The sequence below is a fragment of the Gymnogyps californianus genome, chromosome 1 (assembly GCF_018139145.2).
Source record: "Gymnogyps californianus isolate 813 chromosome 1, ASM1813914v2, whole genome shotgun sequence".
Classification (NCBI taxonomy): Eukaryota; Metazoa; Chordata; class Aves; order Accipitriformes; family Cathartidae; genus Gymnogyps; species Gymnogyps californianus.
The window spans coordinates 151201631-151220707 of NC_059471.1; the positions used below are offsets into that span (position 1 = coordinate 151201631).

The 19077-nt window shown below is 47.9% G+C and overlaps 1 protein-coding gene across 1 annotated transcript in view; it reads left to right on the forward strand.

Moving 5' to 3' along the window:
* SLC6A12 (solute carrier family 6 member 12) overlaps nucleotides 1-15357 on the forward strand; it is a 38202-nt gene extending 22845 nt beyond the window's left edge. The window contains exons 9-15 of the mRNA XM_050906111.1: nucleotides 577-701; nucleotides 992-1104; nucleotides 2467-2604; nucleotides 4071-4173; nucleotides 10538-10638; nucleotides 11727-11897; nucleotides 15214-15357. Of these exons, the coding sequence (XP_050762068.1) occupies nucleotides 577-701; nucleotides 992-1104; nucleotides 2467-2604; nucleotides 4071-4173; nucleotides 10538-10638; nucleotides 11727-11897; nucleotides 15214-15357 (895 nt within the window). The remainder of the gene's footprint in view (nucleotides 1-576; nucleotides 702-991; nucleotides 1105-2466; nucleotides 2605-4070; nucleotides 4174-10537; nucleotides 10639-11726; nucleotides 11898-15213) is intronic.
* The last annotated feature ends 3720 nt before the right edge of the window (nucleotides 15358-19077 follow it).

Genomic DNA, 19077 nt, shown 5'->3' on the forward strand with positions numbered 1-19077 from the left:
AGTGCATAAGCGTTTCAGGACAAGTAGCATAGCATGTTCCAGCCTCCGTCTGAACATAGTTAATAAAGACAGTGTAGACACAACCCTTGTCAGGTGAGGATTTTTCGTTAACCCATTAGTCCGTGTTTTACCAGACCTGCTGAACCTGTACATGTTCATGATTTCAGATGCTCCTCTTTCTTGACTATGTTTACTTTTGCAACTTCTTCCCTTTTCTAATTTGTTGTTTTCCTCATTTTGTCTGTTGTTTTTCTTATTCTCTTGACTCCTGTCAACCTTTTTATTGCCATCTCCCTACGTATATCATTGTGGCATCCTATTCATAAGCCACTGGTGGTGCCCTACGTCTCTCTTTGTGCCATGTATAGTCCCATAGCTCTTGAACAGTGGGGTACACGGTAGGTAGGCTGATTTCTGGCTCTGTTCTGAGCTTTTTACTTCTGAGGGAGTTCAAGAGCAGCATTGCTGTTCCTTGGTCCATGCTGTCCGACTGGGGAAGCTGAGTACAGACATGATCCCAAATGGAGCCGTTCTGCAGCAGGAAACATTGATTTCTCTCTGGTCTCCCCCCTGCAGGGACTGCATCATGCTCTGCTTCCTGAACAGTGCCACCAGCTTCGTTGCTGGCTTTGCCATTTTCTCTGTGCTGGGCTTCATGGCTCGAGAGCAGGGTGTACCCATTGCAGAAGTGGCTGAGTCAGGTAGGTTTTTTTGGGAGACTTCAGAGCCATGGCAAAACAGAATGCCTGAAGGGGAGGGGACTTTTCTGATGTGAAGCCCAGGATGTTATCTACATCCTCTATCGCTATGGGTGTCTGCAGTGAGGTCTGCAGGACCAGTGCTCCCCGACACAGCTTTCAGCCCTGTGTGGGCAAGAGGCCATGGTGATATGAACTTTGAAGCAGTATGTGAGCTCACTCTGTGCTGCACGGTGGTGGCGGCAGGCGGTGGTGTGCGGGTCACACGTGGTCATCCTGTGGTCTGTTGGCAGGTCCTGGCCTGGCTTTCATAGCATATCCAACGGCAGTAACGATGATGCCTGTGTCTCAGCTCTGGTCCTGCCTCTTCTTCCTCATGTTGATCTTCTTGGGACTGGACAGCCAGGTACAGCAAACACCCCCTCCTCATCTAACACCCAGGTGCCTGTCCCCATCCTGAGCACTCCCCAAGGCCATGGGAAAGGATAAGGTGGTTATGTACTTTGCTGGTACCTCAAATACATTCTCCACATTGTCTGCAGCACTTTCACACTGTGGGATCTCAGAGCCAGGGCTGATGGGAGGCCAGTGGTTATGTGTGCTGGCATCTCTCTTCGGCATCCTTCTCCCTGTGTGTACATGAGGGTGTTACAGCTACTTCCCCTCCCACCTCTGTGCCAGTACCAAAACAGTGCACACTGTGGAGTGACGCCCAGCACAGAGCTGGCAGTCTGGGAAGGGGAATGGGGCTGTTTTCTCCCAGCTGCATCTCACCAGAGCAATCCCTGTGTGCTCTCCTTGCTGGTGTGCACATCTCTCACCCTCCCATACTCCTGTTATGCCAGGAGCAAAACCCAGCAGAGCACCCTGTGGAGCGCAGTGTGCAACCCTGGTGTGCTAGCACGAGGGAAGCAGGGGATGTCCTGGCACATCTGCCAGGCAGGGTGCTCTGGTCAGGCTCTGCTTTGCAGAACCTCAGCCCCCGCACCTGGAGAATGAGGTCTCTTTCCTCTGTTTCTCTGGGTCGAGGTCCCCTCCTGCCTCATCTCACCTATGGCTCTGCTTCATGCTGGCTGGGCTGCCCTAGCAGTGGCTGATGTTCTCTTATGTACACCATGGGTGACGTGCGCTGTGGGACCGAGAGCCACGCAGTGATGAGCAGGCATCCTGCCCCACAGTCAGCCCCAAAAGCCAGCAATTCAGCGGCAGGACCCCTGGCCGCCTGCTCTATTGGGTTGTGCCAGGCAGTTGTGGCATATTTTGCATCCAGTCCTGCTGTACGAGGGGTGTGCTTGATGTTAGGGCTGAGCTGTGCCCCCACAGTCACCTGGCTCCCCTTAGCTTCACAGTGGCAGGGGGAGCTCCCCTCTGTCACAAGGGTTCCTTGTGCCATCTCAGATGCTTCCTCACCCTACTTAAGGGGCACAGTCTGCCCCTTGCCTCCCCATAACTTGATCATTCCTGCTGTGCAGCAGCATGCTCTGTTGGGTTTGAGGCAATTCCTTGTACATCTCACTGTTCATCCCCCCAACATGGAGCAGTACTTTTAACCCCTTTGGTCTGCAGCTCCAGAGGAGACCTCACTGATACACTGAGCTGTGTTTGGGTCCCTAGCAGCTGCAGCTGTCCCTTGGTGGAAGCAAGACAGACAAAAAGAGAAAACAAACAAATAAGGATTTGGGTGGCTGGAGGAAAAAAGGACAGTGAGAGGGAGTCTGTGCTTGGGGAAGCAGAGACACTGATTTTTCTGACCTGTCTTCTTCTGCAGTTCGTCTGTGTGGAAAGCATGGTGACAGCTCTTATTGACATGTTCCCGGAAGTGTTTCGGAAGAAGGGGCGTCGGGAGCTGCTGATCCTGGCCATTGCAGTCATATGCTACCTGCTGGGCTTATTGCTGGTCACTGAGGTAAGAAAGGAGTAGGTGGGGTATACAGCCAAGCACCAGAAACTCTGCTGGACTGCTCTGGAGGAGTGGGTAGACACAGCAAGCTCGTCTTTGATGCTGTTAATTATCCTTCATTCCTAATGCATTAGCTGGTGTCTCTCATAGCCAGTGCTGCTTTTACCCTGTGTGATGCTAGTGTACTCGCTGCATAACTAAGCCTTCCAGAGAGACAGTCCCGCAGCCCAGAGAGGCTGCCTGACATACAGCTTTGTGCAAATACCAGGCCTGCTGGCTAAAACAAGCTGAGCTGCACAAGCAGAAGCTCTTCTAAGGGCAGCGATCGTTTGCTGGCTGCTTTCCACAAGAAGCAGATCAGCAGGAGGGGCGGCTGAGGGTAATGGCTGCACCATAACCCTGCCTGAGCCAGTGGGAAGCCTGTGATCCCTGGGACTAGAAGGAGCAGAGCTGTGTTGGTGCGATGCTATGTGCATGGTGTTTGCCCTGCTCTGCAGCTAATAGCCAAGCACCTCTTCCTGCACAGTGGTGTGGTGTGGTGTGCTGTGCTGTGTGTGCATACTGTATGCTTGGGCAGGGGTCTTAGCACTCCTCTGTGTTGCCTCCATGTGCTGTGTAGTTACAGCTAATTCCTGCTAAACCTCTTAGGCACTGCTGAATGACCCTCCAACAGGATCTTGGCTAAGGATTTGCTGAGGGCAGCTCCCACTGTGATCGAGAGAGCTTTGAGTGAAATTGCATTAAGGGTTCCCCTAGCTTTTGCATGCCCCCTTGCATGGAGGCATCTAGTCCCATCATCGCAGGATGTCACCTCATACGTGGTGGGATGAAGGGGTAACTGCTCTGCTGCTCTGGCAGTGTCTAGAGCCCTTCAGCACTATTTGAAAGCATCTGCTTGACTTGTATTGGAGATGCTTTCTCTTTGAGAAAACACATGAAAGTATGAGAGAGGAGTCATCCACTGACCTGTAGAGGTAGCTGATGGCAGCTATGCAGGTCTCAGCTCGAAGGCAGAGGCAGCAGGGAAGCCACATGCTTCTGCCATTGCAGGGCTTGGACCCTGAGCAATACGTAAAGATGGATGCAGCTAAAATGAGGTGTCAGAATGTCCTGATCCTCAGGATCCCAATTTCTTGGGTGCAAAGTTCTGCACTGCTACATGGTATTTTGAAATTATGTTGGAAACTTGCTAACTGGTTTAAAACAAGCACACAAACTGGCTTCTGCCTCTATGGACATAGAAACCAGCCTAGCCCAGCATTATCATAAAATGGGCATGAAATGCTCTCCTGCCACCAGGCCTGACTGCCTTTTTAGGACAGAGTGGGGGCAGCCCCAAGAGAAGGCTCTTCTCCTTCTCCCACCTGCTCTAGGTGCAGTGCTTCTGCTGCTATTCTTCTGCTTGCCTCAGTCATTTTTCCCTCACATGGAATAGTCCTGCTATGACTCTCTCTCCTCTACCTCTTCAACAGGGTGGGATGTACATCTTCCAGCTCTTTGACTACTATGCTGCCAGCGGCACGTGCCTGCTCTTCCTGGCCATTTTTGAAGTCATCTGTATAGGATGGGTGTACGGTAAGTGGAGGACAAAAATCTGTGTTGCTCTTTCTCAAGGGAAGGATGGGGAGTTGAGAAGTGAGAGGAGATAGAAAAGATCCTTAGGGGGCAAAGAAATGCTGTAATTACCCTCTTTCTTGTCTGGTTTCCACTGTGTTTCCTCACAACATTTCTTAACTACTCCACATTTAGAGTAGGAATGGCTTTTCCCTCTATGAAGATCCCTCATGTTGAACTACCTTGCTGCTCTTCCCATCTGCCCTTTGAATTAGAAAATCAACTATAGAGACTAATACTGCTGTTCTTTGGTCTCTGTTACTGTCTGCTTACATTGTGCCTTTAGTTTAGTCCTGTCAGTTAATTTAACACAAAATGCTGGGATGCAGACTTGCTGTGTGCCACTTCTGCGACAATACCCGCTTCCTGTTTGCATGGGCTGTGATGGCACTCCTAAAAAAAATGGGAGGGACTGCTTTGGCTCTCAGTGAAGTCTGTAACTAAGCTACTCAGGAGTAGGATTAAACTGAGCTCCACGAACTATCAGAAGGAAACCAACTGCTTGTTAGTCTGTGCAGTAAGAAGAGTATCCTGTGATATCCTACGGGAGATCTCTTCCCTGCTGAATGGTGCCTGAGCACACAGGCTGTAGTTCATCTCCCTGAAGCTCGCGTCGAGGCCGGTGGTTTTCGGGCAAAGGGTCTAGTTGTGTGTGATGCAGAGCAGCTACTCTCTCTCCTTAGCTTCATGGAGCTACAGGAGTTCGGTACCTCTAAGGATCATGCAAAGCTGTAGTAGATGCCAGCTTAGACCAGATCCTCAACATCCCACAATCACGGATCTGCTGCCTCTAGCTATGCCAAGCAGCATGGCCATCCTAAGCTAAGGAAAAGATTGCAGGCATGAGCATCATGTTGTGTCTCTTTCAATGGCTAGGAGTGGATGCTCAGGAAGGAGTATAATAGCAGAAAAGTTAGCAATAATACTTTCTGTGAATATTCTCCCAAATTCTAACAACTTATGATAGAACCATAGAGTGGTTTGGGTTGGAAGGGACCTTTAAAGGTCATCTAGCCCACCCCCTCTGCCATGGGCAGGGACATCTTTCACTAGATTAGGTTGCTCAAAGCCCTGTCCAACCTGACCTTGAACACTTGCAATGACGGTGCATCCACAACTTCTCTGGGCAACCTGTTCCAGTGTCTCAACACACTCATAGTAAAAAATTTCTTCCTTATATCCAATCTAAATCTGCCCTCTTTCAGTTTAAAACTGTTACCCCTTGTCCTGTCACTACAAGCCGTAGTAAAAAGTCTCTCTCTGTCTTTCTTACAAGCCCCCTTTATATACTGAAAGGCCGGAACAAGATGTCCCTGGAGCCTTCTCTTCTCCAGGCTGAACAACCCCAACTCTCTCAGCCTTTCTTTACAGGAGAGGTTCCAGCCCTCTAGTTGTTTTTATGGCCCTTTTCTGGACCCACTCTAACAGGTCCATGTCTTTCTTGTGCTGGGCGTCCTGGAGCCAGATGCAGTACTCAGCTTGTTGTCCAGGGATTTCCAGAGCCAGAAGTAAAATCTATTTATTTCTCTTCTGTTAATTTTTCCAGTTGACTCAGGTAAGCATTTATCATCCACAAAATGCTGCAGCAAGGAGCTCGATGGCTTGGTCAGGTGTTGTGTGAGGAGTCACTCTCTTTTCCTTGTTCTGAATCTGCCACCTGCTAGTTTCATTTGGTGCCATCTTTGTCTTATTTTAGAAGAGACAGTGAACAGTCAGTCCCTGTGTGCTCTCTTCGGTGCTTACAGTTTTATAGAGGTTGCATTGGCTGTAGTGCAGTTTCTGATGAAGGGGTTATCAGTTTCTTCAAGCCGTTTATGTAAAGCAGGAGCCAATTGCTAGTCTGGATGGACTCCTCCCTTACTGAAATGGTAGCAGGTCCAGCTGCTTGGGCTTGACCTCCAGGGAATGCAAGAGAAGCAGATCTGTAAGAGAGATTTATTTTAGAGAGGTGTCCTGCAAGGGAAGCTAACCTGAGAGCTTGCAATACCAGACCCTGGCCAGATTTTAATTTAGAGTTGCCTTCTACCCAGTCCCTGTGGGATTTACAGGGGGATGGAGATTCCCATCCATCTGTGACATGCTTCATCATCACCATGTTCAGTTACATTAAACTGAGTTATGCTTTAATGTATAGAACCCCCCTGCCATTTTTATGGTCACACAGGCCACACACCTTTTCCGACGACCCATGGAGAGGAGCAATGGGGGACAATGAGCAGCAGGAGAGGTGATGCTGCCCCCGCAGCCCGGGAGGGGGACAGAGCAGCCGGGGACTGAGAAATGGCCCTTTCCCTCACCACCATGGGTTCATTTGCCCCACTCCACACAGCAGGATTTTACCCTCTTGATGTTCTACTTTGCGTCCATTGGGCTGATTCTGTTCCGAAATGTAGTCAGAGGGCCAAGGTGAGGCATCTTAGTGGAAAAAAAAGTGCCTGGTGCCAATCAATGTTTTTTTCCCCAGCCTCAGAATTGGCAGGGCTGAGCCTCTTGCTTACACTGTGAAGAATTACAGCATTTTTGCTAACACAAATATGCGTTCTGAGTTTCCCCTCTCCCAGCACATACGCCAACCACCCACCACTTGGCAGCTTCCCTCTGCTGCCAGGCAGCTGCTCTTGCAAAGATCTGAGGATTTCCTTGTGTACTGCTCTCTGCCTGTGAAAGGATCGCACAGCATCGGACCTGCTGATCGTGTTCCCTAGACGGGAGTGCTGGAGAGTCTGGGGTTTTTTTTTCCCCTCTTCTCCTCTCTCCCTTCCACTTTGGGACAGGCAGCCCTCATATAAGCAGGAATGGGTTTTGAACACTGGGATTCACAACATGATGCCACCAAAATGTGCTGCAGGGAGGATATTTTCCAGGCAGTCACAGCATGCACATTAAGATTAGCTGTTCCAGGAGAAAACAAGTGCCTCCATCGCCGCAGGAGAGCTGGGGCTGAAACCATTAGGACTGTTTACAAAACTAAAGCAAACTGATGCCAGCAGGTACCCGTGGGTGGCTCTAGGGTGAACCCGTGTTGTGCTGGTATAAATCTTTCTCTTGCTCTCTTGCTCACATGCAGCATGGCTACCAGAAGCGGCAGCCTCCTTCTGCCTGGATCCTGCCTGTCGTACTTGCTCTGGCTGCGTGTGCTTTATTCCTCTCGGACGCACCAGCTACAGGCAATCTTAAACAGTTATTTATGGGCCATAAGGGGCCTGCTCTGTGCAATAAGGGGCCTGCTCTGCGCACCTGGTACCCAAAGGGTGCGCAGTTGTTGCAGTGTAACGACTGCCTCTGCTGCTGGCATTTTGCACAGGTTTGGCGCAGGTCTTGATGCTGCAGGTTTGAGACAGAGAGGGAGCAGATACAAGCTTAGCACTATGGCATAGCGCCGGGGTCATCACCTATTGAAATCCTGTGGCTGAAATTTGATACAGATGAATGCAAATAAATGCAGCTTGGGAGAAAAGATTTAAAAGGGGGGGCTTTTCCATAGATTCCAAACTAGCAGCTCTGTGAAACTCACTGTTTCTGGATATTGTAAAAATAAAATAAAATCTTTGTCCCTTTCAGTTTGGGTATCACTTGCAGCTGTTATAAGCTACGTAAAATGAGAAGGGCTCCATAAGTACAAGACATAAAGTTGTAAACAAATCTCTAGTTGGGTTCATGTGAAATTTATTCCCATGAATTTATGTAGCAAAATTAAATGATTTGTCAGAAAAGCATGCAACAGCTTTGAAGGTATATGGGATTGCTCAGCACAAGAGAAGTGGTACCAACATGCATGGATAAATGCCCTGTGCCTGCATACCATTCTTTCTTGTCTTGGGATATTGGGGATAACAGCAAACATCTTTGTTCATTCCAACAAAAATCTCTTTGGGGAAATCTTTATCATTTTCTCTGCAGGAGCTTTATCTAATCCTTCTAATGTGCTGGGAAGGAGGGGAGACTGCACGTGTCCTCCAGCTTCTAATTTGCTCAAAAAGCCAAATTTGAGTGATTGAACTGATGACTTCTTAAGCTTGATTACTTTTTCATCTGCCTGCTAAATGTAGAACATGTAAAACCTCCTGTTCATATACTCTCTGAGGACGTTCATGTCAGTCCCCATTGTATTTCATTACATCACCTACCGACTGCCACAGTGGCTGTGGAAATGCAGGACCTGATGGTTGTACTACAGAGAATAGGGATAAGGACAGGTGGAGGCACACTGTAACTAACAACATAAATTTTGGGTTTTTTTCTTGGTGGAGGATGGATGTCTGTTGTGTCTTTCTTTTTGTTTGGCATCTTTGTATTTCTTTAATCACTATGTCTCTTCCACTAGATCCTAGATCTAAATTTGCAGTGAAACTAGCTTCCACGAAGTTGTATTGCAAATGAATTTATCCGTCATATGTCTGACATCATAGTGTGTTTCTGTGGAAACACTGTATGGTATAAGAGACTGTGCTATCCTCATGTTCTAAACTGCAAGTCACATAATTTACATCTCTCTCCTTTTTTTCTCACCCTGTGGAAGATTTTGGCTTTTTGGCAGAATAAATTTTTTATACCATCTCCCTTTCATCCCCAGTATATTTTCAGAAATGCTATCTGAAGTCTCATGATATTTACAGCTTGGAAGTTTTAGGGTTCTGTTCTCTGGTGTACGTTGGGCTCCCACAGAAGGCTACCTGTCCCTTGATATGCCACAGCTTGTTGTCTTTGCTTGAGGCTACTTGTTAACTTGCCAACTCATGATGGGAACCATGGGCTGTTCAAAGAACCTGCCCTCCCCAGCCTAAATACTTCAAAAAGCTGTGTTTAAAAGAGCTTTCCTGCAAACATTAGTCATGGGATATAGCAAATAATGCAAGGAATTACAAAAAAGAAAAGCACACATAATGTGCTTTTGTAGAATTCATATATTTAAAGGAAACGTAATACGGCAATTTAATTCTAAGACACAAAAACCACAAACCAAAATAAAACTCACCAAACCCCAAACACTTGCAAGTGTGGCCAGTCCTCTAGGAGTATTTTTTGCCCAGCCCAGCCTTTTGGTGTTAAGATGCAAAGAAGCAAGGTCTCATCATGCTTGCAGGTGGGAACAGTGGCATGACCTTGAGTTCACAGCGGGATGAACACTCCTAAAGGCAGAGCCCTTTTTTATCAGCTAAGCACTGTGATTAAGCTTCAATAAGACAAATATGGTATTATTTCAGCCCAGAGGTGCTTAGTTGGTATCCCTTTCTATGGACAGTCTAGCTCCGTTTTTTTGTCTAATATTGTTACTCTTTTTTACCTGAGGCAGTCTGATGTAGTACCTCTGGTTAGCTCTAGTTAGAAAGAAGTTAGGGCATCTTATGAATGACTTTTTGATTCTTCTTCATTTTACATCTCTTTTTGGCCAACATTAGGCTCTTGTTCCTTGAAGACATCTTAGAGCTTACTACAAGGTCTGCTGAAGTCCATCTGCATTACGCCGTCTCCTCTATATACTATTGCATACATTTCCTCTCTGTGCTTTGGGTTGGGAAGAGTCAATGGATAGGGTCTGGCCAGTGGCAGGACTTTTAGATGCTCTTCAGAGGTATATCCCACTCTGGTGCACCATGAGATTCAGGTGGGTCCTGCATACTGTGAACAACATAATCTAGGAAGTGAAACTAATGAAAAGAGAAGAAGGAGATCAGGCACCCACAGGACAGCTCCCATTGGACAGTACAGCAGCACTTGCAGATGGAAGATTTGGTTTCCAGCAGAATTTGGATTGCCAGGTCTTCTGGATTTATGCCAAAAATAAAATATTCTGTGGAAAGCAGGCTCTTGATAAGAGGGGAAATGCCCAGCTCAGTCAGGATTCTTGACATGACTTCCCTGGTGTGCTGATCTTGTTATAAAGAGAGGGTTTTGTTTGGTGTCCCCCACTCTCGTTGTTCTTTTTAGCACTCTGGGCTCAAACAGTTCCATGTGCTCAAACTGCAAGAGCTTTCCCTTGCTGACCTATAAACCAGGCACCTCTCCTTGCCTTGTGCCAGTCCTTACCAGCTCTTAGTGGCACGTGGGCTGCTGCTGTCTGAGGGACAGGGCATTTCTTCTATGATGTCAAGCTTTCTGATAACTTATGGCTGAAGTTAAAAACCTCCATCTGTATTTAGCCACGGATGGGCCTTTTCAATGCCAGAAAAGCCCGTTACCTGCTGTTATATTATTAGGATAGCCGTGTTTTTGCCAGGAGTAAACACTGAGGATAAAGAAAGTTGGGATCTGATGTGAATAGTGGTTGAAGGAAACAACAATGATCTGACCTCTGACTTTGTCTCTGTGCTGGCTGGTGGCCAAGGTGCCAACCGCTTCTACGACAACATTGAGGACATGATTGGTTTCCGGCCGTGGCCCTTGATCAAGATATGCTGGCTGGTGTTCACCCCGGGTCTGTGCTTGGTAAGTGTAATTATGACAACATGGCATATTATTCTGGGTCCCTGGGTTCTCAGTAGGAAAGGTTGATTTGTCTTCAAGGTGCTGCTGTAATTTTTTCAAACTGCTGTGGAGTAGCAGAAGCTTGTCCATAGCTGAGGCGGCAATTTATTTCCTTTATAAAGCCTTATCTTTTGCCTGGAAAATTAATTGAGCCTCAAAAGCCACTTGTTTACTATGAAGGCAAAGGGAAACGTATCCTCAAAGTCTGGAGAGGTTTGGTCAGATTACTTTTGAACAGAAGACCAGTGAGAATTATCCTGTTCTGAAATACTTGCTTCAGCCTGTGTTCCTGTGACCTCCCGTGGTTCAGAAATATCTTTCCACAGCCATTTGCTTTCTATGTTATTAAATCTCTTTTAAAACTTCTGTGACAACTGTGTTTAAAGAAAATGCACCCTAAATCAGGCAAGTTCTTGCTTGTTTTGAGTTTATGTCCAGTCTTGCTCCACTGACTTTTACATGAATTCTGAGCCAAATTCTGCTCCTGCATCTGATGTTGAGAGTTGTTTTCTTTGACCTCAGTGGGAACACAGATGGGATCTATAGCTACAGCTTACAAAAGATTTCTAGTCCTCTGTCCTCAGGCTCCAGCAGGAGCTGAGTATCAGGGAAATTTTCAAAGCAAGCCTGATCCAGCCCAAATCATCTGAGAGCTCTGTGGCCAGAGAGCCCCGAGAGGGGTAAATCTGTGCCCGTGTGGTACTTCTGGAGGGCTTCTGCCCGGGACAACAACAATTCCTGACTTTGATATGAATAAATGGCTATCTCAGTGTTGCTGGACCCTCAAAGCCGCTGCCAACTTTGCTTAGGTCGAACCCTTAAGAAGCCTGAAGGCTTTACAGTGCAGAGAAGCCTGGCCCTGGCTCTGAGATAACTCCTTGTGTGGTCAGCATGCACCAAGCTCTGCCTCGCTGCAGCTAACAATGTCCATGCTAGCTCATGCAAGACATCACACTCATTGCCATCCAGCTGGTGCTTGCAGGGTGGCCAGGCTGCCTGGCTTTGCTGCTCCCTTTGCTCTGGCTATGTCTGTGTTTTCTGCTCCTCAGGCCGTCTTCCTGTTTTCCCTGATCAAATACACACCCTTGAAATACAACAATTCCTACGTGTACCCGCCCTGGGGCTACGTGGTGGGCTGGCTGATGGCACTCTCCTCCATGGTCTGCATTCCTCTCTACGCCATCTTCATCCTCCTGAAAACCAAAGGACCCCTGAAGCAGGTACTGGGATTGTGGTCACTGGGTGAGTTGCTGCTGCTTCCCCAGACAGCTCATGGGAAGGGTGCCAGGGAAGATGTACATGGCACATTTCTCCTCTGAGAACGCAAGGGGGGTGAGAATGGCCCTTACCCAGAATGCCCCGTAGCTCTTGCTGGCAATTTGGAGGGCTTGGAGAGTCTCAGCACAGCTTCCAGAGTGACCATCAAATATCCAGAGTCTCCCATGAGACGTTGCACCACCATGCTCAGTGCAATATATAGACATATGCAGAGCGTCTCTTAACGCTGGCTCCACTGGATGGCAGAGGACTCCCTCAGTGTGGGCTACCTGAGGCCACAGGCTGATTGGTTTGGTTTATGGTTCAGGTGGTGCTGCTGGCCGTGTAAGTAAAGATGGCATGCCACCACTTTTGCCTCCTCTTTCGTTACTGACTAGTGCCAGTGCAAACCAGGTGCAAAACCAGGATCTGTTTTGCCTTTACCTCTTGTCCCTTGCCCCTGCTCCCTTTTTAATCCTGGGTCAGGACTGTGTTATTTTCTCTGAAGAAATGACATGTGGCTATTAAAAAGGACATGCTCACAAAGCTGTAAAGGTCTACCCTGTGCCATGCCCAAGCCTGTCTTCTTTCACTGTAGACACCTTGTCCTAGGAAGAAGCGTGTCTAGGAAGATGGTGTCATAGAGATGACACCCCACCTGACCCATGAAGAAAGACCTGAGTGATGTACAGTGCACATAAATTTCTGCACAATTTCTCTTCTGGTCCTTCCCCATCCTCACTGACTATAGGCTCATCTGCAGCTGGTTGGGGTGGGGAGCAGGTGAACAGGGGACGGGAACATCCCTGTGGCTGTGGTGTAGGTGTGACAGTCACATTGTGGGACTGTGGGGAGGAGGAACCTGCACTGCCAACACAGCCAGGGACGGGCTGGGTGCAGGATGTCCTCGTTGGTTCCATTGCCTCAGGGAAGGTGAATGTGTGCCCACAGGGGCTCTTATTTGCTGGCTGGGAGATGTGACTTAATAGGGAGTGACAGGAGTTGTGGCAGAGCTGGCTAATGCCCATCTCAGGCTCAGGAGAAGATACAGTGCAATGGCCAGACAGGAACAGTTGCGATGAAAGTCTTCAATGACACAGTGAGAGGGGCATAAGCCATGCAGGCAGGGAGGTGGAGTAGAAGCACGATGCTATGAAATAGTTCCTATTTAGCTGCCTTTGGCCCTTGGGCCTCCTGGTTGCTGTTGGTGGCCATGAAGAGATGACAAGGTTGGGAGGGAGCTGGGAGCTGTACACTTCCCAATATGAGGAACTCCAGGTGAATCTTGTGCCAAGGTGCTGTGATGTGGTTTGCTCCAAGTTCAGACTGTGAGTCCTGCCTCTTACAGCCCTCTGCTGTGCTCCGGGCCATTTGGTGGTGGCCATTATGGATCTGTCCTTTCCCGTGGCTGGTTTGCAGAGTTTGACTGGGTGGCTGACAACATCTGACTCCCCACAGCTCAGAGGTCCTCATATGTTGAAATGAGGACTTAGAGCTGTCAGTGAAGTAATTCCCCAAATGTCCTGCCTGCTAAACAAGCAATATTTCTCACCTGTTGCAAAGTGCTTTGAGCCTTTGGACTGAAATGTTGCTGTGAGTAGTGTTAATGCTTATTTTACAGCACACCCGAGGAACTGATTTCACCAATTTCAGATTGAGGTCTTTTGTATTTGCCCTGGTTTTGATGACATTAGTTGTAATTTCCAGGGACTTCTCAGTTATATCAGTATGAAGAAACTTCCAAGGATGTGGTTTAAGCATGTAGGAAGGAATCAGCTGCTAAGCCTGGGTTGATTCAGGGGACAATCAAAGCCAACCACGTGATACCTCCTGGAACAGTTGCTCCTGTTTTGAAAACAGGTTTTCTCAAAATATACCTGTTCCCTGTTTCCAGTCACACCCCAGAAATGTAGTGAATTAATTTCCTGACACAGATGCTTCCAGGAACAGTGCCTTTCAACTGAATATTGCAAACCATTCACTGAAAACAAGTTTGTAGTTGGTAATTATGATCAGTCACTGTGATGAACTGATTCCTCGTTACACTTGACTGACCAAGAAACACAAATGTTGTTTCCTAATGTGTCTGATTAAGACAGCTCAAGCTCTAAAGACTGAAGACTTGCAATGAACTGCTCACAGAGCAGCTGCAGGCCAAGGCCGATTTCAGAAATCATGGGGCAAACACTTTTGAATACATGAGCAAAATCCAGGATTCTGGCAGGCACTTCACAAGGAGTGGAAGCACTGAAATTAACCCAACGAGTCAGGGATAAATTGCCTGCTCTGCTTGGGATGCGTTCTGCAAGGGAGGAGCGTGCACTGGCCTGAACAGCTTGTGACGGAAAAAGTAACTCTGAAAGTTGGTATTCAGCAGGGAAGTGATACATTGGCCCATGGAGCCGGGCAGGTGGCTGTGGGACACTGTGTTACCTGGCTTTGGAAGGAGCCCAGGTGCTCAGGAAGGTGTGTGGTACCAGAGGGGCTTCAAAAATGGCATGAGAAAGACCAGAAATTCACAGCAGCTGTCTCTGTGGGCCAGCACCTTTTGCCCAAAGAGCTCCAAGTTCTTTGCATTTTTTAAGAATAAACTCGCCAAAGCTGACACAACACTAGTGTACATGTGTGTGGAACAGCTTGCAGCACCCCTGTGTTACAGAGGATGGGGGGAGCTAAGGGCAGGCAGCTGCCCCACAACCCCTGCCTGCACCATCGCAGTCTGTCTGGGTGGAAGAGGGGAGCTGGGATGGCTTGGGGGCCAGAACCAGTCTGCGGAGGGACTGCTTTACCAGGGAATTGCCACTGAGGTAGGTATCACCTACCGCCCTGTTTTGGACCGTAGCAGGAGGTGCCCAGCACTTTCTGATGGTAAGACCATTCGGAAGGCTCCACAGCTCCCACCAAAGTCAACGGGAAGCATGGCTACTTGGCATAGGGAAAAAAAAGGGCTTTGTGGTGTTTTTTCCATGGCCACAGAAAATGTTTGTGGGGCTAATCCCTAGCATCCTTCCTCCAAGAAACATGTCTGTGAGGAGCCCTGTACATCGGGTTGTCAGTCCATGGCCTGGGTTTGAGCCCAGAGGTGGAATAATTGTCACTGAGAGCAGTTAAAGCGAGCCTGCTCTCCTTCCTCTCCTGTTCACAGGCGTTTGGTGGGAGAGGAGCAGGGAGCTGCGAGCATTAGCTCTCTAGATGCCTTTGCCCCCAGCAATGGTTGTGCATCACTATTGGGTGTCAGTTTGTTTATCACCTTAATTAACAGGGACTTCCTCTCCGCAGCGGCTAACGCAGCTGATTTCCCCAGCGGAGGATCTGCCGCAGCCGAAGAAGCATGTGGCGGGGCTTTCCGAACTGAAGAGCAAGGGATGGTCCCCTCCGGTCCAGGAGGTGCTCAGCGTCACAGAGAGAGAAACCCACTTCTAAGGCACCGGGGATGTCTCCTCCATACCCCGGACTGATTTGCTCTCTCCTTCCCGAACTGGTTTCTTTTCTTTTCTGCACCCTTCCTTTCTCTCCTTCACGTCTGAGACAGAAGCATCTGGGACACCCTCTCCTTCCAGCCAGCTGGTTGCGCCCACTGGGGACAGCATTTCTTTTGATACCCTGGAGACAACTCTCCCTGTCAGCAGCCGGGGAGAGAGCAACACGTTTTTGTCAGAAGTGTCCTCCAATACTGACACTGGTGGGGAAGAGAAAAACAACGTATTAACAAAAAAAGAAAAGAAAAAAAAGCGGTCGTGTTGGGAGGAGGAAAGGAAACCACACTGGTGAGAGAGAGCAGAGAATAAAGGTGTGCAGGAGCAAAGTTAGGGATGCAAAGGCACAAAACGATGGGGCGTTAGCGCAGGGAATAAGTAAGTTGGTTCAGAAGTACATAAGAAGCTGGACTTGACAAAGGAAAGTGCATTGCTAGGTCATCTACGTACGAGGGAGAGGGAGCCAGGAACATATCATAGGCAATGATAAAAGGAGGCTGCAGCGTTAGTAGTTACGGCTTCAGTTGTCACTGAAAGGGAAGAGAGTGACAGGGTGCTTGATGCAATAAGAGTTATTGATAATGGATCTCAAGGCAGTCTCAGGCTGGAAAGGGGGTGAGGAATAACTATCTAAGGAACTCACTCTTGGTCAAAACTACATGGCCCAATGAAAATGCATCCGAGAATGAAACAGCTGAATATTTGAAAATTCTTTCAGAAAATTCATGGAGTACAGGAAAAGTCCCAGAACAGTTGGTAAAAAAAATGAGCTGCAGCACCGCAGGGAGAAATGAGACCCTGGGGACTGCACGCCCACACATTTAAGTACACTGCTGGGGCATTTTGTAGAGGAATTAATGAAGGAGTTGATGGGCCTGATTCTGTGCTGCAGAGTAGCTTTGGGGTGACGGTGGGAGAAGGATTGCGCTCCCTCGGCTTTGCTGCAGATGACTGCTCAGGGGATAAGGAAGACATAATCGGGCGCAATAATCATAAGCTCAGGCAAGATAAAGCAATAATTAATAGGTAAGATGGGTTCATTGGAAGCAGATTGTGTCAAATTAAAGGTCTGTCGTTGCCAGGGTAGTCATGAATGTGAGGCGATGGCTGGAGGGATTGCGCTCGGATGTGGCGTTTGGTGCGGTGCCACACAGCTCTGTCCTGTGGAGGCTGGGGCTGTAAAACTCCCTGACAAAACCTGCTTGAATACCTATCAGAATTTCACAGCTAAAACCACAGGAAAAGACAGTGGCAGCATCCCTGCAGGAGCTTTGCTGTGGTCGAGGGCATACGCGCTGGTGCACGGCTGAGTTGCAATAGTGGCGCATCAAACCACACCGGAGAATGGCCATTAAAAAGAATCAGAGATGCCACAGGCTCCTTTCCCTTGTTCCTTGTTCCAAGTAATTGCTTTTCCCTGTGCTATGTGGAGATAAACCACCAGCACTGAAAGTAAGCAGGAAAATCAGGCCTCATCTGTGCAATGAGGTACCTATTCCAATTGCTATGGGAACCTTATCTTTTGCAGTTTCCTGTGAGTTTATCTGGCGAATTAGCACAGGGCAATCTTTTCCCCATTTAATTTCCTTTCCTTTAAAAACTAAAAACTAAAAACTGTTTGTGAAATGAACACCGGAAGTCAAGTATCAAAATTTGTACCTCTCTGGGACATTATCGTTTGATTGGAGATGATTTACTGTAAAAGGTAGAGATAGCTGGCAAACCTCATTCTTGTTCCCTGCGAAGGACTGCAGCACCACATAAGATACCACTTACTTTATTTTTATTTTTTAAAGAGCTGAATGTCATATTGCAGCAATAGTCGTGGGAAGAGCTTAACATCCAGAGGCTTGCGGTCAGGCCTCATGGTAAGCATTTTGGTGTTTTTTCCTCTCCCTCCCAGCAGTGCTGCTCACGATTTGGTGGGGGGAGCAGCTCCCTGCAGCGGGTCTCTACATGCAGCTGGAGCAAAAGCCAGTACCCGTGGTCAAAATGGTGGTATTGGTTTTGAGAAGGAAACCTGCCTTCTCTGTTTTCAAGCAACAGAAAGGAAAGTTAAAAGACTGGGACTTGCCATCCAGAGTCTGTCTTAGGTATTATCACGGGTTTCTTGTACGACCCTTGGTAGGATGTTTAACCCCTTTGGTCCTGCTGCCATGCCTTTAAGATGTAAGGTAGTGTCATACTGCCAGAGAAGTCGTGGAGATGTGTTCACTCCTTTTTTTGAGGTAGTCTGGTAACACTGCAAAAATCTTAGATAGAAATAAATCACTTTTCAATTTTGAGCACAAATATGGGGCTGTGTTATTGAAAATAAATACTGCATGAACTGGTTCCTCTGTTGCTTATGTATAGTCTGATAGTAGCATCCCAACTCTGCCAGGAAACAGCATATTTTAATAAAGTCAGAGGAGGTATTGGTGTCCCCATTGAAAGCAGTTACAAAATTCCCAGGATCAGGAAATTCATCCAGACACTTTGGATGGGATTGACAGAGTCTCAGGAAGTTTAAGGGAAAGCTCAGTGACCCAGGTACACCCAGCTGGGGGAACAGGGGAAAATGCCACCAATGGCTGTCTTTTGCTATGAGACCCCCAGCATGCAGGCATGGTGAGAGACCAAGCGATGGTTTGCTAAAATGATACGAACCTCTCGGGCACTGCTGCATGCGTACAACAGATCTGACAGGTCTCCATCAGCCCTGGAAGTGGGCACTTTGGAGACCTCTGAGTCTATCTGATGGGAAATTGCTCCCTTCCTGTGCACCACCAGCATGTAAATATGCTATCAAAGGGGTGGTATGGAAAGGAGGGAGAGATTTTTTCCCCCCTGTAATTGTTGATAAGAGGCCAAGACATGATGCATTTGAAGCTGAAGTCCAAGGGAAGTTACGAGGTGGCCATACTGTGCTGCTCCTCCTGGTCGGAGGAAAAACACTGTATATAGAAGAAAGGACAGACATCCATCAAGCACCTAATGACCACTTTTGGGTTTTCAGGGGTTTTTTTTCATTAAAAGACCATTTTCACCCCTCTTTCCAGAAAGGAAAGCCAGGAAAATAGTCTGTTAAGAAAGAAATCAAGCCAAAAGGTCTTGTATTTTCCTTCTCCTTTCTTCATCCTCTGTTTCTTTTCTTCCCATTTCTCCTGTTCCCTCCCCTTTAGCCTTCTCTCCCTTCTTCCTTTGACAGTGGCAAATGGAAAAAAAAGGAGAAGGAAATGACAGTTGAAAACTTGTACTAGACAAAATTTGAAAAAAAGAAAGATAAAACAAATGGCAAACAAGCCAAACAAGTTGTTAAGAGTTATTTGCTTGCCATGCTCCCTGCACCGCTCATCCACCCGCCCAGCCAGAGAGGTTGTGTCCATCCCTGTGTGCACCAAACAAGCCCCTTCCCACGGCCTTCTGGCAAGTTTCTTTTTCCCAAAGAGAAACATGTCGTTCTTGAGCCTCTTCCCTTAGATCCTCATCTGAATGAAGGTGATTCCTGGTCTGGCTGGACTACTGCCTGGTCAGGTAGGGAGACACCGTGGTGTCCCTCACGCGGCGCCGGGGCTGCAGCCGGCCGGGGAGCCCTTTCCATCCTGGCCCTGGAGGGTGCATCCAGGCTCTGGAGGACTCTTACAGCAATTCTTGCACTTCTACCTTTGTCCAGCATGAAGTAATA